This window comes from Thunnus thynnus, chromosome 2, assembly GCF_963924715.1.
Source record: "Thunnus thynnus chromosome 2, fThuThy2.1, whole genome shotgun sequence".
NCBI classification, from domain to species: domain Eukaryota; kingdom Metazoa; phylum Chordata; class Actinopteri; order Scombriformes; family Scombridae; genus Thunnus; species Thunnus thynnus.
In genome coordinates this window covers 34,196,602-34,224,241 of record NC_089518.1, presented here as the reverse complement: position 1 = coordinate 34,224,241, position 27,640 = coordinate 34,196,602, and the positions used below count along the sequence as shown (strand labels likewise).

At 38.8% G+C, this 27,640-nt stretch overlaps 1 protein-coding gene across 1 annotated transcript in view; it reads right to left on the bottom strand.

Annotated features, from left to right (window-relative positions):
* adamts3 (ADAM metallopeptidase with thrombospondin type 1 motif, 3) overlaps window positions 1-27,640 on the bottom strand; it is a 152,613-nt gene that overhangs the window by 64,117 nt on the left and 60,856 nt on the right. Inside the window, exons 5-8 of the mRNA XM_067571746.1 lie at window positions 21,967-22,160; window positions 9,691-9,774; window positions 5,609-5,765; window positions 614-719 (exon numbers count right to left, since the gene is read on the bottom strand). Coding sequence (XP_067427847.1) covers window positions 614-719; window positions 5,609-5,765; window positions 9,691-9,774; window positions 21,967-22,160 — 541 coding nt within the window. The remainder of the gene's footprint in view (window positions 1-613; window positions 720-5,608; window positions 5,766-9,690; window positions 9,775-21,966; window positions 22,161-27,640) is intronic.

The following is a 27,640-nucleotide window of genomic DNA, read 5'->3' as shown; positions in this document are numbered from 1 at the left end:
TGCGTATCCGCAGCATTAAGGGGCTGACTCGGCCGATTCAGTGTGTCGTTCAATATGTGCTTATTTCTGATACTTCTGGTGTTCAGTCTTTGCAGGCTTCAGTACATTTTCCAGCTGTGTTTATGTGTGTAGTTGGTGTTTCTGTATGTCTGTGAGAGAGAGAGTGGTTATTTTTTGATCTTTACCTTGGAAGTGAAATATGTTGCAGGATGTATAGACTATTTGTAGAGTGTATTGAAGAGTTGGAAAAGGAAAAAGTGGCTGAGTGAAACAAATGGTGGCTGAGTTCTTGTGTTTTTGGACATGTGCTTGATAAACAAACCATGAAATTCAATAAAGGCTAACATGTTCGCTGTTAGAGCGCTCAAGGGCAATCTGCTAAAAGGTCCCCTGTGTCACATAACATAGGGATCACAGGACAAAAAAGCCTTAGGAAGTTGTTCACACATGTGGGACGAGTGCAGCTGTGGTATTAAGCAGAAGGACAATCATTTCCCTTGCACTACAACACAGCGTAACCTTAAGAAGAGGAGTATGTATTGTATGTGTTTATGTAGGAACACTGAACACCTACACAGACAGAGAGGGAACAACAACAATAACAGGAACCTACACATGTCCGGTCTCGTGAGCCACAACAAAGGCTGAGGAGAAGCCGTCTTCGTGGTTGAGGGTGCAGCTCCTGACTGGGTGGCACATTCCTGTGACTGGAGCATAACCTGCAGGACATCAAGAGAGAGGATGAAGGGTGTTGTAACAGATTATAAAGTCATAAAGGTCAAGTTTTTTTTTCCTTTTACTAAAGCAGTTTCCATAAACGAACAAATAGGTTGTTTGCCTTTGCACTCCAGAACGACACACAGGAGCATTTTCTAATCTGGCGCACCTATCGGCAGTTATCGGCAGGATGACATAATTTATCAGTACTTTGCAAAACTGTTACGAATCAAAAACAAATAAAACAATTATGTTTTATAATGTCACAATACTGTGGTTAAGGTCTGGTTAGGTTTAGGCACACAAAACCACTTGGTTAGCTTTAGGGAAAGATCATGGTTTGGGTTAAAATCATCACTTTGTTAAGGTTAGAGAAACATGTTTTGGGTTAAGGTTACTATGTCCTTAAGGTTAGGCAACCTTCATCATCATGGTTACAATAATAACCATGTGGTTAAGGTTAGGGGACATTGTAGTCATGGCTTGGAAAAACAGTCTACTTGTGGTTGGAAATGTGAAACACGCGGTCGGAGACGGGAAACAAACAGAGGTCTCCTGTGACAAATTCCGGTGTTTTGTTAACCCAACCATCCACCCGACCTCCTTTAAATGCAGACTTTGGTGTTTTATGTACTGACATCTGATTTCCTACATTTTTCCGGCTCATAATTGCTACGGCTGCTAAATGTCACCACTGGCAATTATGAGCAATGAGTTGTTTTTTTTCTTGGAAGGATGGTCTCTGTTGATGTGCTTTACAGGAAATCTATCTCCTAGAAAAAAAGAAAAACATTGTTTTTCTAATACATTTTAAGAGAAACATGCTTGCTGCCATCATGTTCATCGTTTTTTTCCAATTCAAGGACTGTGACTTACATATTCAATAATATAATATATATAATGTATGATTTTTCTATAACCTAAAGTGCTTTGAATTGAGTTAATATATCCTTATAATGTCAATTATGCTTTAGCTGCTGAAAACAAAGTTCAATATTAACATTTTGTCATCATTCATTTAATTAGAAAACGTATGCAAATCAGTTGTAATAAACGTAATTTTTAGAGGACAAACACACAACATAAAGGGTCATATCGCTTAAATTACAAACATAGCAGGAGGTGGAGACTCAGCGGGCGATTCAGCGGGGAGGAAGTGTTGTGATTGAAATTCGTATTTTCATTTTCCATCTATTTCCTGCTACGTTATATGATATTGGCATGATGTTCCATTAGTCGCTGGGACCACATGTTGACATTAGTAACTGACAGTATGGTACAAATGGCAGCACTGACAAACTTCAACTGTAGCTGCCACAGAATGAGCAGATATTAACCTTGTTTGATAACCTCAAACCACAAATGTTCATAGATTTAACAAGAACTGACCCACACACTGCCAGGCAAAGACATACAGTACATTAGGGAATATAGATTTTGGAACAGTGCCGCTAGAACACATTTGGTACAGTGCCACTAATTATGGTCTGTCCTAAAATAAATTCATTGATCATGTAGACATCCGAACCACAAATCAAAGCAGTCTTTTAATCATTTCTCACTATGATTGAATTTCTCGGATGAACGGACATTTTTGCTCATTTCGTTGACAAATCATTTTCCTCATAGTTTTCGTCAACATTTCTTCACAAAATGAGACGATAATGAAATAAAAACTAATTTATGATGACAAAAACTATGATGAAATCTACTGACACTTTCATCAATGAATAAAAACAAGATGAAAATGTCTCGTATCCTCTTTGTAAGGAGGATGAGGAGGATCAAAGATTGAGGTACATCACTTGCTGTAGATGCAGATGCCTTGATTATTAATTAGGTGTTCTGGGTCTGCTGGCGTAGTGAAGTGTCTCTGAAACGGTTCAGTGTGTTGCTCATGGGATCAAACCAAAGCCCTAAGCTTGTCGCTAATCACAAGTCTACCACGCCATCCCCGATGCCCCTGATACCATCCACACTGCTGGTAAAAAGAAATGCACATTTTGGTCAGGGGTTTAAGATTGTTTTTAATTCTATCATAGTTACAGAAATTTTTTATACAGAGACATAAGATGAATGACTTTTTTTTTTTTAATTCTTTAGAGAAACAGTAAAATAATAGGACAGGCATGTCTCTTTTTGGTTTTCAAGTTAAATAAATACCTGGAAGATCCAATGTTTCCATAAAACAGTCCTGCTCATTGATTTACAACATTGTCGGTATAAATTATATAAATTTGGGGGTTGATTTTGTATCTCTTGACATATGGAGGATGAAACATGACCCATTTATAAATAAACAAGAGTGAAACTTCAAAATAGATAAGTCAGTATATAAGTCAAGATAACTCAGTATATCGTTCAACCCTAAAACAGGGTCATCTGATAGAAGGGTCATGCCCATAGAAACTCCTTGTCTCTGGGTGATTTGAACAGCGCATGGTGCTGAAATTAAGTCTAATAAACCTACCAAAAATTAAATCTTAATGTGTGAATTCTAACAGTTTTAATTCAATGACTTAAGCCTGTTGGACCATAACAGATTTGTTTCTCACAAACATAAACAAGTGGCAGTCTAACAGAACTGGTTTGTTAATGCCATGGTTTTCTAAGGCAACAACAACAAATTAGATGAAGCAGAGCACTGTTTTTTGTGTGTGATAACCAATTAAGTACATCTCTAGTCTTTACCCCCCCCCCCCCCCCCCGCAATGAAAAATCCTGAAAAACTTGGACCATGGGCAAGAGACTCAGATGTTCTGACCATATACCTTGGTCATTATTCCCATGTCTGAAAGTCTGCTAAACTTTAGTGCCACTGGAGGACAATTCAGTTTCAAAAATCCAAATATCAGATTCCACTTCTAGTTTCAGTTCCTATTTGTTCATGCGGTCGTGGATAAAGGTATCTCACATATCAAGTACAACATAATGCACTTTATATCAGGTCACTGGTCATTTGCCACAGCTGCATCATGCTGACCGTGTGCACTATGTTGATACTATTTCCACTTTATGCCTGAACAAGCTGAAGGGATGTAGAAAGTTACATTTGTTGGATTTTCAAATATTTTGTGTCCACACTACCAAATTAAAACTGACCCCCACTTTGTAAATAAAGTGCTGTGGACTCACAAGTAGCTTGTTTATTAGACCAAGTTTTAATAACCGGCCATCTTGCAAGTTTAGATACTGTGGTAGCTGCTATTTTGACAACCCCAGCTTAAGATTTGCTTAATGCTTAATGAAGTAAGTGAAATTATATAGCATCTTTTATTAACTCATGAGTTTCTCTGTCATTCAGTATTGAATTTATACATATCAAAACTACTCCACAGTGAATTTTCTAATATTATGCCAGACCTCTTGGTTATTGCAGTTTATATTTCTAACTCTTTGTGTCCTATCCAGAGTTCCTCCAAATATAGGAAAAAAGATTTGGTTGAACACTGTCAGAGGAATATTGCATAATTGCATCAGAACACCTCCCGCTATGCAGAGGTAACCAACAACAGTGGTAACCATTATAATTGGAGTAAAAACAGCACTGGGAGGTTTATTGGCTGATTGCACCACTTTACCACTGTGAAACTAGCTGCTTTTGTTTGTTGAGTTAAAACAAATCTGATTCCAATTCCTGTGACTTCAGCTAAACTATCTGCAGTGATTTACTTCCCCTTGATGCTCAGTTTAAATATAAGTTCGTCTTCTACTCATGATATTTTGTGTTTTAGTGTTGTTTAGGGTTGTGAATGTCTCAGATTATGTTGTCATTTTGAGTAAAAAGCACTGCAGACCAGAGAAACAGACACATTATTGTTATGATTATTGACAGAGCTTTTACCTGGCCAAACAAAGTAGTAGCTTCAAACATGACTGTTGTGAATGTACCCCAATAAATCTGCCAAAATGCCACTGCATCAATGAGGTTTGCAAATGCCTCAGTCTTTTCAGGTAATGTAAAACATGTCTGGTACATGCCTGTATACTGCACTTTATCAATTCCTATCCTTTTGTCTCAAAAAGGAAGGAATTAGCCAAAGCTGAATCACACAATGTTAGCCTCCAAGTGAAAAGTAAATGCAGCTGCTGATCAAAGGGGCAAATAAAAAAGGCTAAAAGAGAGTTCAATATGCCTTCAATAGCACTGACTTTGGATAGTTTCCTCTCATTCTTTCAGTGTGGCTGCTGTGGAGAAAATAAGAAGCGGGGGCTAACAGTCAATATCTTACAGACAGTGTATATTGCCTTGGGTTTCCAGTTTTTCCAGGGCCTCTACAACAAGAATAGAAATTAAGGAAAGATGCCAAATATGAAGTGCACAGGGGTTTGGAGGTGTTACCTTGGGAGGACTGTTCATGCTATTTACGTTTGATATTGGCGACAAAGGGACTTTTTGATTGTTCAGGATTCTTTTTATATGCTGTTGTTTTTCTGGATCAGACACACACCCTGTGCTTTCATCCACAGCAACTGGGGCACAAAATAAATTGTTATAGCTGCATTTAAATCAGACAGAATCTGAATCAGATTTGAAAATGAGTGCTACGTATGTCTTTGAAACTTTCCTCTTCTTCACTGCACATTTAACATGCAAAATGAAATTTGCATAATAGCTTGATGGCTTTAACATCAAGACAAGATGTGCCATCCCTCAAAATGAATCGAGGGCAATCTGAGCCTCTTATGTCCGTTAATGCCAAAAATAAACCACAGAGTCAGTCCTGATTAAAAAGTTGGACATTTTTGCAAGACAAGATGCTTTGACTGATGTGTATTAGGATCGAGAGCCTCCTGTAACTGTATTCAGATTAACCACACAGGGCAGGTCAAAATGCTGCAGGCAACATTCACAGTTGAACCATGCCGGCGTGTTCTCGGGGGGCCTTACCCTGCATCCCTGTGGGGCCAAAGCCTTGGCGAGTGAGGAAAATTGCGTGGTCGTGGTGTTCAGCATGATCAGGGTCGCCTTTCTGCTGCACAAATGCCCAGCGGCACACATTCTCCAGGCTCCGTGATGGGTTGCCCCTTTCAATGAGGCTGATGGACTGACAGGCAGGAGAGAAACAGAGGGAGAGAGAGAGAGAGAGAGAGAGAAATGTTTACCACTGAACCTTGATTGTGTAAATGAACATGTTAGTATTCTGTCAGGAACCTAATATTGCACGGATTGTTAATCCTAGCGGGTATGAGTAGACACAGTTAAACATGAGGCCTCTGGGATGATAATAAACAGATAGCAAACTGAATTTCCTCCTAACAATGTAAAAAGAAAATTTCCAGACGAACATACATCATGAATTGTTGCCGCAGCCCGCGGATTATTTTCCATATTGTCTGTGTGCAAGTGTGAATGTGCATGCATGCGTTTTTACGGCATGTGTGAAAGAGAGCGAGAGTTGCTGACCCCTGTAATCTGCATACATTTTCTTCCCTATTTAGCATCCGTACTCCGTTATTAATGGCCATGTGTCACTAGCATGCTCCATGAGGTTGACATAAGTACTTCTCTGCAGTAATTAAACACACATTTCTTATTAAGATAACAGTACGAGAACAAAAAGCAACACTGCTAACAAAATTATGACACGTTTGGACTGAGTTCTCTGTGTTTGTAATTTCTATGATTGTGATTGTGCATATGGAGAGCAGATTATTAATAGCAGATATGAGACTGTGAGTTTGCATTGCATTCTATATTTTAAAAAAAGCATTAAAAACTGCTCTGTAGACTGCTGGTCTTGGTTCAGTTTGTTCTGTTGGTACACTTCAGGGTGATTTTTTTTTATTTTTATATTCATCTGACCAAGGCAGTAATGTTTGTGACTTTCTTTTCTCTCATGCGTGCTGTTACAGCCAGTAATGATGGGTTGATGCTTCGCCTCTGGGTCAGAGCCTTTTGTTTCTCCACAACAAACACCACAAATTGTTGTGCACAGATGTTCATTGTAGTGAAGGGACACGGGAGGATTTCTGCTGCCCAGCTACAGTGACATCTCCAGCATGTTGCCCATAAATGTTCTGTTTTATTCATGACATTGCTTTGCTAGAGCTCTTTGAACATTTTGGCTGATGTTTAGGGTGATACGTGCTGCTAGTGTCCAGCCAATGCCCCTGTTATCTGGGCTCATCACTGCAGAGGAGAAAAATAAGCTGTATGAAATGCTGGTAACCATTGAGAATAAACTTTATATAATTTATAGTTACTGAACCGTGTCTTCTTTTCATCAATTTCCAGCACATAAAGAAAAGTCTCCTGAAGTGATATTGCTTAATTGGCGCTGAAATGATTGAAGGATTAATCATTCAACAGTTAATTATTCATCCTATTATTAATAGGATAGCATTCTTTGGACCTGTCTGTGTGTGTGTGTGTGTGTGTGTGTGTGTGTGTGTTCTTCACTATGCTTTATAATTAAATAAATCCTTATTAGCATTTGCATTCTAATAAGGTTTTGCTGGGGCATAGTTTGTACCCTGATGGTGTACAGCTTTTTGAAAAAGTAAAAAAAAAAATTAAAAACCTGATCCAGGAAAAGTCATCTCACTAGTCACTAAAAAAATTGAATTAAGGGGATTTTCTCTTCAGTTAAATTAATAAATGTATCATTGTCATTTAGATGTCTTTTGGTTTTGGACTGTTGGTCACGCAAAACAATCAACTTGACGACATCACCTTTTATTCTGTCACCAGAAGTTATAGTTACAGTTAAATAATCTGTTGCTAATAGCAACCACTACTTGCATACTTTCATAACAGCCAATCCACATAGAAAGTGTTTTTGGAAGCGTTTTTGACGGCCGATGCTTGTGCATCTCATGGACTGGATACGCTGCCATTTTATCAAATGCATCAATCCACACTGAATCTGTGAGATTTACTCTCGGAGTCGATTTTTTTCTCCTCAGTTCGTTTAGTGACATGTAATCTGCACGGACAGCTGCTCATATGACCGCTGTATATATGTGTTTTGAATTTATTAACAGGTTCTATATTGATTGATGAAGGCTCCCAGTCTGCCTGCGAGCTTGCCTGTACAGGCAGATTCCCCTCACCCACCATGGTGAGCGGGGAAAAACAAAATCAATGAATCAATAAATACAAACACTGTCAATTCCGAGCCAACATGTAAACTATTTTGGTTCAGTAATTTTCTGCTGTCAGTCAACCTGGTGAAGGCAGTTTGTTCTCTCAGCTCGCCAGGAGCTGCTACTGACAGACGGTTGGTTCTGTGGACAGAAACGTCCGAACGCAGTCGGAGTCGGTGTGGATTGAACAGATAGAACGTGCTTACACGCCGCTTATATCTCACTCGCTATGTGGATTCTCAGCAACAGACGTTGTTACATCCACCATTTTGTCAGATCTGTGACCAATCTTTAATTCACCCTCTAAATAAAGTCCTTTGTTGAATCATTATCTCTTTTTACTCCATTTATTAACTATTTATTAGCTATTTTGTGACCATAATTTGAAAGGTTAAATTAATCTTTCCGCGACCAGTTTACACTGCTAACTTGGCTAGCCGTTATGCTAGCTGTCTAAGGCTAATGTTGATTCTAGGTAAAGTTAACTATTGGGCTACTGATGCTGTGCATTTTACTCTTCTTTTCTTCCATTCTTGTGGACTTAATGTAAGGGAATCTGGTATGAAAGTAATACAGGATGAAAGTAACAAGGTGATTTTCTCCGAGCCCATACAAGTTTGATATGTTTAACTGCATCAGCACATACAGCACACAACACTTACCAGAACCTCTAAAAATCCTGTGGATACATCATACTACCACAGTTTTATCCAAAAAGCTGTTTTTGACCACAGTAAGTAAATTCACTCAAGCTGTAATTTTTTTGAATGAAAAATGATGTTCTGTGCTTCATCTGTCATAGTCATGATCATTTGACAGATTATTTAGTACTTTAACACATCCTGAAATTTGTCTTGTCAGGTTTAATTGTCAGGAGTCCTTGTCGGGAAGATTGTAACAGCTGTTTATTTCATCCCGCCGCTAATGTGGTCACACAGTTTGTGTTACAGCAGGCTCTACTCTGATTAAACCACTGCACAGTTTCCCAGGACAAGGATGAGGAATGTCTTGTATGTGCGGAGATGTTCAGCTCATCCTTGCCTGGGGAAGTGTGGGTGCAGTGTCTCTTTTGTCTAAACTGGTCCCACGAGGCATTTACAGATATAGCGCTCTGCAATATATCTGTCACAGTGACAATAAATAAAAAAAGAGAATTTATGTTTGTTATACACCAAATTAAATGTGTTATTTTTACAGTAATGTTCTTTTGAAATGACGTTTATTTGAAGAGTGTTACTTCCATCCTGGTCATCCCCTTTGTGTTTGCTAGGTTAATTGTATTGTACTTTCTACTACACTAATGTTAAAAAAAGTTTCTTCCAGGCTTTTTCCATTAAGGCACAATCACATCAATGAAATTCATGTGAGTGTTTTCATGAAATAATCTTTATGTTCTGGTTCGAAAATTGCTGCAGCTAGCGAGCTAACCATTAACATGCTAGCCAGCCAGAAACATGGTGCTAGTCAGTCACAATACACAACAAACCAACTGACAGTTAGTAACAGTGTGGCAATGTTAGTGACTAAGGGGACAATAACTCATTTTAAATTTAAAACATTCAAAGTGTGGTGGCCATTTTTCATTTTCTTTTTCTTTTTTTTTTTTTTTTTTTTTTTTACATTTGCTGGATTCAATCATTTCTAGATGAATTGAAAATGGTCTATTATTATCTAATATGAGGTTTGTTTTGGTATTGAGTTTCTTTATGATGTGATGAAACTCAGTATTCAGTGTTGAGGAGCATTTTCTGTCTCTCAGCTACTCTCCAAGTCTCCCACACACCCATCATCTTGTACTGTGGGGGAGGGCAAAGGCTCTCCTGTCTTAATCACTATGATATTCTGTAAATTTTTAAGCATGTCACAACTGATTGTGAAACTCACCTTGGCATACCCCAGCATGATCATCCTCACCAGGACCACGTTGATGTGGACACCCAGCGACTCATCGTGGTAAATCTCATTCACCTGAGAAGCAGAAGAAAAAACGTTATCAGTCAGAGAACTCTCAACATCTCACACAAATAGCATTTCTTCTAAAGCATCTGAGTCACACACACGTTACACCCCCCTACCTTGTTAATTCTGGACTTCTATTTTCCACTCATCAGAGAAAGAGAGCAAGAGAAACAAGCCATACTTTCCAAATCACTCCATGAATGTTTGTAATCACAGACTTGTGCAACCACTATTCTGCGGCATTCTGAGAGCCGGTGAATACAGCGAGGAGGAGCTTCCTGTCATCATGTTCTTGTTCCTTGCAAGACATTGTTGACTACATAGATTAGATTACGTATGCATATTAGATTAGATTAGATAATATTGTGTGCAAGAGATAAATTTAACCAAAAACAATTAGTTAAAGTTAAGGCTACACTTACAAATATTTTATGACAACGGATGAAATGATTGTGTGGGAAAGAGGTCACTAATTGTGACAAACCATCCAGACAATTATCACCCAACTCTGCAGTTTCCTTCAGCTCTATTAGGAGCCTTTTAGGATCTTTAAACTTATTGTTTTTGTTCTTCAATCTGCAACTTCTCAATCATCAACCTTGTTTCCAGCACTAGCAGACAGTTGTTTTATGTTTTTGTTGTTCAGCATAAAACCCTGTATGTGCTCTCTTGTCCAGCACCAAACATCTGAAAGTTACCGAATACAGCTGATGAACATAGTGTTGCATTTAACAACTAAAAGAACCAGATGTTTCCCTCAGGTGTTGACAGAGCCAAAAACAGAGTTAAAAAGGAGAATAAATATTTGTCAAGTGGCCAGACACACGACTCAAAATGAATGCTAATGTTGCTCCGTGTCTGCTGAGTGTCTAAATATGCGATTGTTTGCAATTGTTAGCAACTTTGGAAGATGATAACACAATACGTCAGAGTTGTGTTTACAGCTTGTTCAGCTGTCTCCAAGTGGAAACATGCAGCTCTAAGTTTGATATTGAGAATTAAAGTTGATTCCTTGGAAACAGTTGTTTGACAAAGAAATCCTCACCCAAGGTTCACTTACTAGCTTTTTCTGGAGCTTTCAACTGCTATCCCCCATGACAACAACTGAGCCAAATCCACTAATATAGAATGTGAGTTGTGGTTTAAAGCTCCGTAAAAAGGCAGTAAGTGAACTTTGAGTTTGAAATTCTGCTTTTGTACTGTATACATGTCTGTGAATGGAGTTATTACAATGATTCTGTTTATTATTAGAGGGAATCATTTTTTGGACATTTGGATATTATCTTCATATTTTATTCTGTGTATGGTCAGACATTTTTCAATTTGTTTCATATTAAATTAAAAGTAATATTATATTATATATTATACTAAACATATTGTTGAGATTTAATGACTGCATGTGTCTTATGACAACTGGAAACAAAGACAACATCCATTTGATTGACAGCTGACCTTAAAAAGGCTAAGTATCACCCCGTCTTTAGCACTGTTGTTTTGCCACTAACTGACTGACCGTACGGTAATTGCCAATTGAATCAGTGAAAAAATCAAAACCTGGTCCAGATTCCTGACACTGTATATGAGAAGACCTCATTAGTAACCAGGATCATTTGGACTGAAGCGACAGACAGTGTCACAGTGGGTCTCATTTTCTTTGGGCCAGTGATTTCTCACTGAGCTCATCTGCCTCGTTGCACAATATGTCAGTGTTCTCCACACATGGTAGAGGAGGAAAAAAATATATTTCAACAGCATATATTCAAATGTAAAATTGTCCTCGGAGCGCCGCTTTCACCTTATCGACTTTTTGTTTTCGGCGCTGGAGGAGCAGGGCGACAAACTCTAAAATATGCCGTGTTACTCGAGGTCTAGCGGGTTCTATTACTCACTGCTTCTGACTGCGTGAAGCAACAATCTGGCTGAATGTGACCTTTTGAAAAGACAACAGATAAATGCTGCAGATCTTGAGCTCCCATCCACTAGCAGAACAGCTCCACTCCACCATGAGACTCTCCTTCAGGGCAAGTTAAAATTGCACCATATGTTATCTTTCTCCCACACACCGAGTCGCTCGCTTTCAAGGGTTGGTCATAACGATGTACTAGAAGTCACTCTGACTTCTTAACAGCTTCATCCATATGTTTACAGTAGCACTGATTCTTTCTCACTGTATGTGTTCAGTGTCACGTTTTATTTATCCAGCTCACATCCGCTGGCCCGTAGCTCAAAAAGGCCGCAATACATCTCTTAAGGAGGGAAGTTGGGGATGGATGAGGTTTCCGATCAATACCACTAACTTGATTGCTTCCCCAGGTGAGACGTCTATCTTAAAACTTACTTTCTTGTGTGTGTAATCTGTTCAAGAACAACATGTCCGTAGTCTTCTCACATATTACCTTCATGTTGGAACTTTTATATTGAATCTAGAAAACAATTTTCTGCTGCTGTCTGAATTGATGCGTTCATTTTCTTATCCATACAGTGTGAGTGGATTATAACACATTAATAGAACATCAACGCAATTGCACTTGCAGGCAAGATTTCCCCCAACACAGAGTCATCTGTGGTGTATCATATGACAAGTAACGATGAAAACTAAATTTATAATTCCAGTATTTCATCACAGCTAAGCATCAAGGTTTCTCTTGCTTGCATCTTTGCCCACGAGGCACATAAGAGACACACACAGTAACGACAAGTTGCGTACAGAGAAACAGAGCGAGGCTCAGAGAGATTGTCAATCATACTGTATGAAGGCTGTCACTCCTGATGTGTCCCTAAATGTGCATCAATTAATAGACCTCCATTCCAGAAGTTACAGACGTACAGTGAGACTGAAGGTTAAACCCTTGGAAATAACAAAACTTATCAAAATAACAGCTGAAAAATTGCACCAGCTTCAGGAGATTTAAAAGGATGAAAGACAGCGTATGAAGGTGAGAAACAAATCAGAGAAAATGAGTGATCAGATAACAATGTACTATACAGTATTAGCTAAAGTTTTTGGCAGCTTAGATGTTTAGATTTGCATCCATAATGCAATATAATCAGGGAGGTGTCTGATCAGATTTATTCTGCAGTATGAGAATGACCCTAAACATATAGCCACATTCATAAAGAACTTCAGCGACAGGAAGAACATGGAGTCCTGTAACAGATGGTTTGGCCCCAACAGAGCCCTGATTTCAACATCAGTCAGGGATTACATAAAGAGACAGAAACAACTGAGACGCTTAAATCCACAGAAGAACTGTGGCAACTCCTCTAAGATGCAGGAACAACCAACCTGTCAAGTACCTGAAAAACTGTGTGCAGATGTACCGAAGAGAACTGCTGCTGTTTTAAAGCTGCAAAGCTGCTCACATCAAATATTGATTTGATTTAGATTTTTTCTGTTTACTGAACTTTGTGTGAATTTAAAAAGCTATTCATGGCATTATTTTTTTACTTTCAGCGCCTGAAACAAACTGAAGATATTTAGTCAAAGACTTTTTATGTATTTGAAAAAATAAAATTACTCAACTGGCCTTTTCTTACAAGCACTTCATTTGTGCTGATATTCATTTGATTGATGATGTGATTTCAATTTTATGCTACAATTTTCATGTGATTAACTAGTCAATATAGATGGATATATTTGCCAATTTTAATTTACAGCCTATAGCTGAACACAGGTGTCATGCTAAGATAACATTTCCCAAGCGTTCAGCGCTTAATATGAGTGAAACTGCATAAATATAAATAATTTATGATAAGAGTATTACATATTTCAGGATCAGGGATGCTTCAGAGACTTTGGTACAAAAAATGTAAAAAAAAAAAAAAAAAGAGATCAGAACTGCAGAATCCCATCTTCAAACATACTTTAAAGCCTGTTTCATGTCCAGATCTTGTGATGACCACAAGCTCAGTGCTTTATTTACCTTCTGAGATAAATATCACTTCTAGGTGAGTCCCTGATCTACACCCTACAGCATATTCTACCTTTGTGATCTAATGTTTCGTTTATGTTGACTCAGTGTCAGAGTGGGAGTAATTCAGTTCTGTGGCAAAAGTTGAAGCTTTGGTGGGGTGTTGTACTGAATTGTATAACAGTGGAATAATCAGAGCATCTCTCAGTAAAATGAAGTTAATGAAGTCCAGTTTGAAATACAGACACTTCTCTTATATATTATCAACAAAAACTGGACATTAGAACCTTCACAAAGCTAATATTTGTTAGATAGCTGTTATTAGGTAACAGGTGTACCTAATAAAATGATAATTTAGGGTAGATTTCACTGTAAATGTTGTTGTAGTGCCCAAATGTTACCAACAGAGGTCCTTAAAAGTCATGCAATACTTTATGTAAAACTCATCATTTCACTGAACTAAACTCAGATTTGTACAAAAATTGAGGCTCTGTAACATTTTCTTCTTTAGTTTAGCAGGAAAAAATTATTCAAATCTTGACAAATAGCTTTAGACTCAATTCTGCCTCTAATATCTGGTCTGTTGACACTCTAATCCTGGTTAGATGTGTAATTTCTGGAGATAGGTGATTGCACTAACATTTCATTGGAGCCCCTTTATGGAAACTGATGCAATGTGTAATAGCTTGCGCCCCGGCACTTTTGATGAGAGATGTGAGGTTAATATGAAGCTGTTATTGATCTTTGACAGCCTGAGAGGGAAAACTGATGCTACCGGGGCGCTGTAATTCCCAAGTGTGACTTTTTACATCTGCACCAACAATCTGAAACAGATCAACCAGCAGCAGCAGCATCCACAATCTTTACTCAAGCCTTTTGTGGAAAAAAAAAAAAGATCCAAAAATAGAAAAGGTGCCTCTAAATGTCATGTCACATCATTTCACCCACCCTCCCGAAAACTGACAGGACCACTCCTTAAAATGTAGCAAAAAATAATATTATAAAGACGTATTTTCTAACATCTAAGTGTCTCATCTCATACCACTAATTTTGCATAATATGTGAACATCACAGAATTGAATGAAGCACACATTTGACTAAATTAGATTGCAGACAGATATACAAAAAAATACAGAGGACCGATTCTGTGATGGGTGCTGATTATAAGGAGACAAACTATCCCAAAAAAATCAGTTATCTGACTCAGTCTTCCAGTGGAGATAAGTAGGAAAGCCTGAGTTATGCTTGCTAATGGAGTCTCATTAAGGATGGATGTGACAATAAAAGGAAGGATCTAATTCTTCTCTCATTTACTGTAGCAGATTGGAGACCAAATGTAAAGTTGGAGCAGTAGTAAATAGATTCATGGGGTGTGTGTGTAGGGTTGTGTGCGTGTCCCTGAACACTTAATTGTTGTTGATGTCACTGCTGAAGATGCAAACACACACTTGTGAACGCAGAGCTCATACAATACATACATGCATACAAGCTCATTACATTTTCCCATCAGATATAATTCTCTGGAGGATGGTGAGAACAGGGGAGTGGAGGCTCTGTGCCTTGATGAACACGATAAATCAAAGAGAAGGAGGAAGATGGGAAGAATAAGAATAAGAGGAGAAGAAAGAAGGTAGAAGAGGAGGAGAGGACAAAGAAAAACATGAAGAGAACAACATAAAGAGGAGATGAGAGGTGAGCAGAGGATAAAAGAGAAAGAAGAAGGGAGGAGAGAGGAAAAGAGAAGAAAGATAGGAGTGGAGAGGAGAAGTAAGTCGAGGAGAGGAGGGAAGAGGAGAAGAGAGAAGAAGTAAGGAGTGAAGATGAGAAGAGAAAAAAAGAGAAGTAAGGAGAGGAGAGGAAACAAGGAGGGAAGAGATGTAAAGAGAGAAGAGAAGAGAAGAGAAGAAAATAAGAGAGGAGAAGAAAAGAGGAGAAGAGAGAAGACAAGAGAAGAGATGAGGAGAGGTAAGGGGAGGAGAGAAGAAGAGAAGAAAAGAGAGGTAAGGAGAGGAGATGAGAGGAGAGGGGAGGAAAAGATGAACAAGAGATGAAAAAAGAGAAGAAGAGAGGGGAGAAAGGATGGGAGGAGAGAAGAGGAGAGAGGAAAAGAGAAGAAAGATAGGAGTTGAGAGGAGATGTAATTAGAGGAGAGGAGGGAAGAGAAGAGGAGGAGAGAGAAGAAGTAAGGAGTGAAGATGGGAAGAGAAAGAAAGAGAAGTAAGGAGAGGAGAAGAAAAGAGAGGAGAAGAGAGAAGACAAGAGAAGAAATGAGGAGAGGTAAGGGGAGGAGAGAAGAAGAGAAGAAAAGAGGGGTAAGGAGAGGAGATGAGAGGAGAGGGGAGGAAAAGATGAACAAGAGATGAAAAAAGAGGAGAAGAGAGGAGAGAAAGGATGGGAGGAGAGAAGAGGAGAGGAGGTTAGAGGAGAGAAAGGAAGAAAAGTAGAGACAGGAGAGGAAGAAAATGAAAAAATGAGAGGAGAGATAGAGGGGAACAAAAGGAGATGACAGAAGATGTGAAATGAAACTAGGAAAAGAGGAGAGGTGAGGTGAGGAAAGAGAAAAAAAGGAGAGGTAAGTAAAGAAGAAAAGAGAAGAGAGGGAAAAGATAATAGTAGAGGAAAAAGACAAGACAAGAAGAAGAGGAGAAGACAAGACCAGGGAGTAAAAGAGTAAATCTGAGAGCAGATCTGAGCATATCTGAGAGAGACAGAGAGGGCGAGAGAGATAAGAATAAAGCCATATAGAGCGAGACAGAGCCGGAGAGAGGTCCAGATAAACAGACATGGCAGGCTGGAAGCGAACACTGTTGTCAATCACAGCTATCAGCATTCAGAGGCCAGCACCCGAGCTGCCTCCAGTCGAAGCCAGCAGGGACCTCTACTGGAAAACACCATCAATAACCTCATAATATCGTCACCACACAGCCATAGCAACCAGTGGGAGAGAGGGAGGGAGAGACGCTTTGGTAGATTTAACACATGACTTCTCATTTTTTCTCTGAATAGCTGGTCACTCAGCAACGTCTCTTATGTATATTCACGCTGTAAATTCAACTTTATGGTCATTTTGGAGGCTGTAGTTTGTGTTGATGTTAAATTGCGTTGCATTACACTGAGAAGTGTTTATAATATTTAGTGTACCACCACAGATATAAAACCTGGATGGACAAATTATTAGTTTGCATTAGTTTTATCTTGGTATACCTACTAAACTGGCGACCGAGCGTATAGTAAACGTCCAGAAATAAAAGGGCAAAGAGAGAAAACAACAAAAACAGAACCGAAATAAAGTCAAAATGATGACATACACCATATTAAAGATAAGTAAGATAAGATAAGTAAAACTATGATTATGAAACTGATCTTTTGCAGTCAAAACTACGACATAAGTGAATATCTGTTCTTACCGGGTCAAAATTATGAGACCATAAGTCAGAATTACGACTTGTGACAATTGTGACTTAACATTAAGTTATGAGCTTCACTGAAATACAATGATGAGATAAGACAAATATATTATATAAATTAACATATTAATTATCTCAAATTATGAGATAAGTAAACAATAAGTCAAAAGTCAAACTTTTTTGACTTGTATTATTTTGACTTAAAGCTATGAAGCTATAATTGTTATTTTCATAATAACAATGTTTGAAACGACAACATGTCATGTGTTGGGCGTGGTTCGTAGTGATGAGAATTATCAGCGACGGAGCTTTATAGCGAGTTTCAGCTCATTGGTTATTTGTCCGGCTCCAACTTTACTGTTTTGGTTCACTCTCAGCGCTCTCATAGCAGAGAAAAAGCTCTAAAAACCCACTGTACACTACCTGCTCAGCACCAAACAGCAAACAGACACAATTAGCTGCAGACTAGCAGGTGAACATATTAGAACATTTAGCAGCTTAAGAGCCAGATATTTCCCTCAGTAGAGTCAGTAGAGACAAAAAAAAGAGCTAAAACAGAGTGAAGATCGAACTTCTATTCACTAGGTGGACAGAAACACAACACATTAATGTTGCTCCTTAACTGCTGAATGTGGAAATAAGCAAATGTTTGCCAACAAGTTCAACATGCTGTATCAGCTTTAAAAGGTTCACAACTTGTTTTCACTGCCTCCAAGTGGCCAAAAAAATCAGTTAATGAAGTTAAAAGTCAAGATTTTGACTTATTAGGTCATATTTGACTTGAGGCAGAGCCAGACTGATAAATCAGCCAAGCCAATATATATGAGCTGGTCTTAGCTTATTGCAGATATATTATATAGGTATTATGTCAGCAAAAATGACATGATGAAATTTAGAGATAGAGTCACCATTACATCAAATATCAGACACTCTCAGGACTTCTCTTCACAATTTAAGGGATTCTTGCCACAAATTCTTATTTTTTGTGTTAATTTTTAAAACAATATCTGTCTGCATATTGTCATCAATCAAGATTTTAAAGCTCAATATTATATTACCTCAAAAATCACCATCAGTCATAATTTTGATTTAGATTAATTTAATAAATGTTCTAATTTCATTTTTTGGGGTTTGTTTCAGTCGTTCAATTTATATTTACTGCATTTTTATGGATACATTATTTCTCCAGGAAACACATAGTAACAGGTAGACTTGGCTCTGATTGGCTCCCATCCACAAACACACATTGCTGGAATGCTTCCAGTCCGTCCAGCTTGCAGCGTTTGAACCAGAAAGCCTCCATCTATTCAGCAGATGTACCCCATCTGAGTGGCAGTGCAGTCAGAGTCCATTACTGTGACTGTTTTTCAACTGGGGACTCCACTCTACGAATGCATTCAATTTAACTAATTCACTTCAGCTTTTACCTAAACTTAACTACATTCATTCCCGAAACACAATCCACACAATATGGGACCATTTTGTCCAGTAACAACAGCCTTTGTGATGGTGTGGTTGTAATTTTGATCCAACCATAAATAATGAGGCATCATGACATGTAATAAATCCAGTCAGGGCGAGGAAGACAATCTTGTGTGTTTTCTCACATTACATACAAAAGGTAAATGACTCCAGAGAAAGAGTGTAAACAAAATTACATAATCGGTGCTTACATGTGCATTTGAAAGGATTATCTTTTGCAGTGCTAACTGAAAGGGATTTTTTAAAAGATTTACGGGACAATGCCTTCGTAGAAAACGCATAACAAGTCATCGGGAATACAGCCAGTCCTCTCTGCCCTCAACAGAAAGCAGGCTAAATCTGTGAGAAACTCAATATCACCAACGAAAGCACGTCTGGCTCATATATCTTATGCGTCAACTGATCCGAAACAATAAGCTGCCTGTCAATGATACGGTTTGTTTCTTTGATTTTGTCAGCATGCTGCCAAATTGCTTTCATGTTTCAAATCTAATTATTTTCCCCTACAACATGTCATTCATCACAAGTATGAAAAAAAACGCATCTGACGCCTATCAGATTTTGTGTGTACATATGTACCCTTAAGTATGGGTAGATAATTATCTTCAGCCCATCCCCAGTCCCTCGGGGAAGCTTTGATCATCAGCAGACATGTTGCTGAGGAGCAGCAGCAGCAGCAGCAGCTTCCAAAGTGAAGCCACTCTCCGCAGAAAGCATTAAAAACAGTGGAGCAAAAGTATTCCGCCCGCTTTTCCGTCCGCATTAAACTGTCTCATTAAAGGAATGCCTCGCTATGCAACCCACAAGTGGTGCCACATATGCCACAATTTCTTCCACCACTAGCGAGGGTTTTCTGTGGCATCTGTGACAACTCGATGAGTAAACACTGCAATTCTAGTCTGCCTCCCCCCAAAAAAATGACTTGAATTGATTGTCAAATGCCATAGAGGAGCATATTGATTAAAGCTGGAGTGCGGGACTTTTGTCTCCCCCTTCTGGCAGTGAGAGTAACTACAAAAACACAGTTGACACCTGCTTATGTCATAGGTTACACTGAAGTGCTACTGTTGCAGCTGTAAAACGGTGGATAAATCGTTTTAAGTGTCACACAACTCTTGCAAAATGACTCGTTTCAATATCAGAATTTGATCCATTTGGTCCATTGGTGGAAGACTCTAGTGTGCATGCCGTGCCCATAGAGCATGCGCAGTATGCATTCATCCGGCCAGCGTGGGAATGTCAAACCTGACACCAGATAAAAAACTCTGTATACTGTGAAATACAGAGAGATTTATGTGGCGGCGACGGGCTTAATCAGCATTGCATGAACTCGTTTGACAAGGGCTTAAATGTAACAGACATTCATTTATATGTAAAAGTTCTGCACTGCAGGTTTAAAATGACCCTGCTGAGGTACAAACACACCCAAAACAGATGTAAACAGAAGGTAGGATAATCCCTGTTTGTGGATTTGATGGTTCACTCCTTTGTGTTTCAACAGAGGCGATCATTCCTACAGAGGGTACTACTGGCGTCCTGGTGCGGATAACAGTGCAAATTTCACACAGATGCTTCAGACTTCCCGACAGCTGTGTGTTGTCTATGATCATTCAAAGATATGGCTGATATAACACTGAACTCCAGCAGAGGACTCACAGGAGAGACGTGGTTGTTAATGCTAACGACTCATATAATCAGATCGTGAAAAGTTACGGTTTGTGATTGTTATGGCAGATTAGAAGGTGTAGTGTAACCTCTTCTGTATTGTTTTTGGCTCTGTGAGACAGAACTAAGTCCTTACTAATACTGACTTTCTCTGACATTGGTCTGATCCAATACAATTTCAGTTACTACAACCGTGCAGGATCTTTTTAACTGATTAGTGGCGCTTTAATGTAAAATCTAAAAGGGAGAAAACAGGAACCTAAAGGAATATAACATACTGTAAGGAATATTTCCATGGGAAGATTAAAAAAAAACCTTGATATATCACCAAAAAGGTTTTATGTTTGGCTGTGGTGGAAAGGTTGGTGCATCAATAGAAGCGATTTAGCGATTCAGTCGTGATGTACATGAAGCACGTGATTTAAACATCTACTGAAGATACAACAAATAGCTGTAAACAAATGTGGAGTGATGAGGAGATTTTAACACTCCTCAAATTAATACATGAAACAAACATGTTTTCTACGTTATTTTTTCACTTTTTGAGTTTTGAGTGGCGTTATGTCATCTCTTTACGCCCGCTTCTTCTGAAATGGTTTAATGGCCCTGACTGGAAAAACAGTGCCACCAACTGTTTATCTTAATGAACTAACTCCAAATACTACTTGCAAAACAGTGAAAAAAAAAAGTGGATGGAAACACATATTATTTAATTGTTTTTCTTGGCACTATTCTATTTTGGAAAATTGGTTAAAATGTGCATTAAATTTGGATGTAAACCAAGCATATTTTTTAAAAATTTTGTATGCACACATATAAAGAGCTGATGTGACGCTAAAGCTTCCAGATTCTGATCCAAAAGTAAAAAAATAATTCAAATCCACGTTGATAATTATACAAATGTAAATTACAAAAAAATTCAGCCCTGGAACATTAAAGTATGTCATGTAGTTCATTGACTATGTTTAGACACGGATGGTATTTCTTATAAAAAACAATGTGATTGTCTTCTAACAATCTTTAGCAAACATCATTTCCCACCATTGCAGATTAAACTGAGTGAGCTCAACAATATGAGGCGGAATCGAGTGTCTGCGGTCAGTTCAGACGTGTCTGTAATAACAGCTGGACAGAGAAGACCGAACGAGGAAGGTATTGGTTAGAAAAATTACTTTGGATGAGAGCACTGGTGGATATCATGGATCAGGAAGAGGTGAAGTTATGATGACGAATGTAAACGTGCTGCTGTGCATGTGTTGTGCAATTTTCACATGAGCTGTTTTTTTTGTGGTATGTGAACAAAATAATTGTTGTTTAACGATGTTAAGAATATAAAGGTTTCGATTCTACAAAAGTACGTGCTGTAGTACTCATTCATCTGAGGATATTAATACTAAGCCTCAGACAAACTGTACTTTTTGGGAAAGATTGATGAAAGAAATCCTCAAGGAGAGACTGCATTGTGTTACAGAGGCTAGTGAAGCAGACGCCAGACAGTAAGTGGTGCGAGGACTTAGGTTTTCTATAGCTGGATTTCCGCAGTATTTATCCTTAGCAAACCTCTCACATGGATATCAATCCATGCAGTCTAACATGCCTAAATGAATCACAGCACAGTACTGTCTACTAAATGCCCATCCCTGTTAAATTCTTTGCAGCACAAATATCAATGCAATACACACAACTCAGATTCTGTATTGCAGCATTAAGTGTGCATAATTATGAAAGTGACTTACGATATTCATGAGAGTGAGGAGGTAGTTCTGCACATGCTCCTTTCCGTGAAATCGAACCACCGAGTCATCAACTCCCAGCAGGATTTCAATGTTGTAGTCGTCCTCCCCAGCATCACGGCGGCGGCGGCGGCGGACTGTCTCGTTGACCTGCTTGGCTACAGAGTCGAGAACCCCGGGAAAATCCAGCTCTGGATCTGTATGGGCATCAAGAAAAGAGAAGATATATAAGTGTTTTTAGATTGTTAGAATAAAAATACATAAATTGTACTAAAATATATTTTACTCCCATTAAAAAATACTGTATATTTACAGCATATCAACACTTTAGGAAACCAAGGAAAAATAAAAATATCAAACATCACTAATCAACAATGATCAACAGAAAATTAATCCACTAGTTTCAAGGTTGAAGATTACACATACTGTCATTTAAAACCACACACAGAAGTGCACAACCAAACTGTGTCACCTGACTCGCACTGACAACAAGCACGAAACGGCAACACAAACAGATATAATTACCCACCAGGTCATTTTAACCATGAATAAGCCAAACAATGTGATCATACATATGAATAACACTACTTAACACTAACAAAATTGCTACATAACACATAGAACAGTCTGGTATAGTTGTAGCAGCATAGTTTAGTGCATTTTTCAGACAGGAGGTTTTGCTCTTCGGCCATCAATTCTCAAATTTGAAAATTTGCTGTTTTTCCTTATCTTACATTATACTAAATTAAATATCTTTTGGTTTTGGACTGTTGGTGACATTTGATGATGTCTGAAGTGACATCATCAAATGTCATGTTTGTTGCTGAATGTAAAGACTGATATTTAGAAAAGCTTACTTAAGTGCGGAGAAAAATCAGGCAAACTGACAAATATTTTCACCTTAGAATGACAGGTCACATTACAGATGGTCCCTCTATACACTTCCAGGTTTTTTTTTAATTTTGTTGGTTAAATAAGTGGTTGACTCATTTTAAATGTATTTTTCATTCAGTCAGAACGACACACCACCACTCATAAATTAGTTTACTTTTCCGCCTTTCACTCTTTTGTGTGCTCAGAGGTGAATGACCAAGTGTGTATTTCAATTATCGCCTGACACACCGTGGTTAATGTTTCTGACATTACTCATACGTTAATGAAGCCTCGGGCTACAGGCCTTTTGTCGGGTAAACGCTCTGAAGATTTTGCGGAGTCTTGAGCTTGTGAACCTGAAATGGGAATCTCTGAGGATAACAGGTCTGTGACACTGTAGTAAAAGTTGCTCATAAGCTGCTGAACAACTATCAGGTCATGCAAACCACTGTTCAGTTTTCAGCTGGCAGTAATAGCACTCTACAAGCAAACAATCTTCAGTTATTTTAAGGCAATATTATTACAATTCACAGATTGTCCTCGTGTGCGTTACATAACAGGAAAATCTGATTTGACTTCAAAGCGAGTTTCTGCGTCCACTTGATATGAAAATGAAATTATCTGACTTGACAGTATTTGGTCCCCTCTGCACTTGCTAGTACTGGATCATGAAATTGCTAATACTTCCCTTTTTGATGGAATGGCCTGCCAGCACTTTGCATCCCCTTAATACTGCTTAGCTTTACACCCTGAAGGCTGAGGCCGTCCCTGTCAAACCTCTCAGGGTGCACTGCTGATTTGAAATCCTTCATTCGGTCTCTTCAGTAATCCTGACTAGGGCAAACAACTCCTTGTCTCCTGATTGAGTGGCTGCAGACATCCCTTATTTTATACTTTGCTGCTTTATAGGGACTAACTGGAGATTAAATTTTACACTATAGCAAGTGAAAAAGATCTCCTGTGTGGTATCAACCGCTTGGTTGGTAATAAAAGCCGCCAGCAGGAGAGTTGCAGGTTCAAAACCTGGTGGAGGAAATCTTGGCAGGCATGTGAATGAATCATCAGGGTGTCTTTGAGCGAGAGTGTTGTGCTTCAGCAGAGCTGCTGGCCAACAGTGAGGCAGTGATTATGCATACAGTTTGTTTTGTTTGGTCTCAACCACAGTGGAAAATTGTACTTTTTTTTGTTAGTTTTGTATTTGGTTCATTTTAATCTTGTTTGACATAATCTCAAATTGAAATTAAGATTCTGCCCCCTCAGTGCACTTTGTCAAAGTTTCTCAAATGTTTTCAGGCAGGAGAGATTGTTTTGTAGGCCCACACTTATCATTATCACTCGAGGAGAAGTTTACTGTTTATCACATGCTACAGTTTATTAAAGGAGAGGTTCACAGTTTTTCACGTCTGTCCTGACACAAAAGTCAGGTACCCAAATGAACACTGACACATGTCTTTCTTGCTGTATCATTCCTTCTGTTCATATTGAACATTAAGAAATCCCTTCATGATGCACTTTCAATTGAAGTGATGGGGGCAAAATCTGTATAAAAATGTATTTAGAAGTTTATTTGAAGCGAATATGAGGCTGTAGCCCCACAAATTACTTAAATCAAGTCAATATCTTTCAGAGTCCTTCCACTGCAGCTCAACAGGAAAACACAGAAAAGAACTGTAACTGTGGAAGATATCCACTTAACTTGACTAACTTAGATGGCTGAAGCCTCATATTATCTTTTTGTCCCCCATCACTTACATTGCAAGCACATTTCAGGGAGATCTTCTAATGGTCAGTATGAACAGGAGGAATGATTACAGCAAGAAAAAAACCCTGTTTCAATGTTCATTTGGGCTCCTGATTGTTATTTTAAGACAGACTTGAAAAACTGTGAACCTATCCCTTATACTCTGAAACTCATCATTAACAGAAACACTGCAATCCTGTTAATGTTTCTGCCAGCAAAGAATATGATCTATTTTCTTTGGCGGCTTCTATATGGAGTGCATATTTGCCTGTAATCCTTTTACAGGTGTCAAATAAAGTCTCATTAAAATGCTCACACAATTTCTCTAACAGTCATGAAATTAAGATTAAGATCCTCTGCATTTGAGTATTAACCCTAACACATATATGTAGATGTAGACAAAGCATCAGGTCTCTTATCTAAGAGAGCTATAGTTATAAAGTTGTTAGGTTGACATCATATATCTACAGGCTGAGAGCTGAAACGTAATGACAATGCACACAATAGTAAGCTCTTTTTACTGCACAGCTTGCAAGCTTTTTCAGAATAAATTATATTGCAGAGCCCCTGGCTGCGCGTGGTTGTGTGTGATGTTCCCCCTGCCGTGACGCCCCAAGAAATGTTTCATAGGGGTGGCCAGATGGGGCCACTGAAAATGTTGTGGTGGCACACCAAAACCAAAAGCCATAACTGAATTTCAGGAATTCTATTATCCTGTAGTATATAGGCTAGTTCAAAACTATGCCAATACAAGAGTTAAGGAGTTGCATACTGATATACTTTGATTTCTTATTTTTACAGTTAATGTTACTAATTATCTGACGTGCACAGACTAATACCAGTACAGTTTCCAGTTCCACAACAATGTTTAATTTAATTTAATGTGTTATGTATCTGTATATTCATGTGTTAGGCGATTCATTGTTCTTCAAATAGGATGCGATTTGAATCCCATTACCTGCATTTCTACATACATTTAGGGACTAGAGTAACCAATGCAAAAATGGGAAATAAGATGGTGATCAAGCTGAATTCTGCCAGAATACTAGTAAATATGCATAAAAGTTATTGAATTATGGATATAAACAGTATATATTTTGACAAATAGGACTGGCAGATCTATGGTAACATTATTGTGGTACTATCAATAAAGAAAGTGTCGTTTACAACAAACACACGAAACGTATCAAAACATACAAAACTTTTTTTTTAGAAGTCACACTGTCAATACTTGTATATAAGATTACTGTCAATGAATGTGTTAGCTTTTTATGTAAGTCTAGTGCGTAGTTATCTTTATTATGAGTATTGCTTATACCTGTAACAGGCCTACTGTATTTTATGTGTAGTATGGAATTAGCACACAGCAAACTTCTGTTTTCGGTACCACTTCCACTTTTTTTTATCAGAACTGCAAAATGCAGACGGTCCCTGCTGCTGAGTGACAGCTGAACTGGATGCAGAAATAAAGTTTGATAACAAAACCAGTAAGAACAATGCAAAAAACAAAGTGTCATGCACAGGTTTAAAATAATAGCTGTTATTATTGTGTGGTAGGAGGCTTCTCCGGTACATCCCCGCCGGCATCAGTTGGCTCAGCCTCCCGCCTGCATCCAGCCAACAACCACCAGAGGCCGAGACACAAACAAAACCAACTCATTATTGACCGGAACAGATCTATAATTGATGTCTGAAAACAGCGGCTCAATTCACAGTCTCAGCCAGAATCTGACAGTGGCCAAACAGTAGCGTATTAAGAACGATTTTTGTGGTTAAAAAAATAATAATAAAAAGATTTTGAGAGGGGAACCAGGATTCTAAAAAGCTCTTGTCCCCAGTGGAAATTACGCCCCAGGCATACTTAGAAGTATATTATGCATATGCGGTTTGCAGGGGCGGGGGGGGCGATGATTGTATCAGGGTGGCCATGGCCCCCCCCTGCCCACTTCTTGGCGGCACCATTGTACCCCAGGGGCCCTTGTGCATTTGTCTCAGACGAGCAAATCTTCAATCTGATCCTAAAAACTGAATATAAACTGAAGGGGAGGGATGACATCTTCCATTTGGTCATGTCCATAAACTTCTGCCTGTCTGCCAGCAAGACAGCGCTGGCCTTGAGCTAAAAATTGAGTTCATGTAGGTTCACGCAGCCCATTTACAAACAAACCAGGGTTGGTAAACAGAAGTCACGTGGACTCACAAGTAGCTTGTGTATTAAAGACGTTTCGGTGACCCGTCATCATGCCGTGTAAGAAAATTTGGCAGAGGGGTGTCAAAACAAATCTCGTTCCAATTTCGTGGCTGTGAATTTATCCCAGCATGATGGACGTGTCTGCGCTCTATACTGGAATTAACCTTCTTTGGTCTTCAAACCGGTTAAGATCACATGAAGAAGCGTCTATTTATAACAATTCAAGCTCACCTATTTGTACAGTATTACTCTTGGAAGAAGATAAAGACATTTTCAGATGTCTTTTTGGTGCCCCTGTGTTTCCATCTGGTTAAATTAACTCAATGTACAGAGTAAACTCTTTTGCAAACCACTCAGAACATATTTGGTGTGAACACACCCTAAAAGACAGAACTATGATTTCTTTGAGAGCCTCCTAAGTATGGATGTCTGTACCTGAAGAAAGGTGAGGCGAAGCATTCCTGAAAAAGCTAATCCATCCCCCGAGTAAATAAATGATTAAAGCAAAAAAAAAAAAGGAAAAATCACAGCTTTTATATTTCATCCACATTGGGTGAAGATACTACGCTGGCAAACACTTGGAAATCTCAAGCCATAAATAAAAGCGCAGGCAATTTTTCATTTTTCCAGGGATTCTTAGGGCCGCAGACAGGGCCAGTGATTGAGTGGAGAGGGAGCTAAAATAAATAGGAAGAAATGGCTGCCACCTCAGTCGTGGCCCGGCTCCTACAGTGTTGGGATTGTGGAGCGCATTCCTCCTCTCCGCCGCTCCCGTCATGACACAGGCATTCTTGTGCAGCGGGCCAGCTCCCCCCCTCCCCCTCCTGAGTAAACAGGCTTTCTGAGGTCCCTACTTCAAACGCACAGGACTT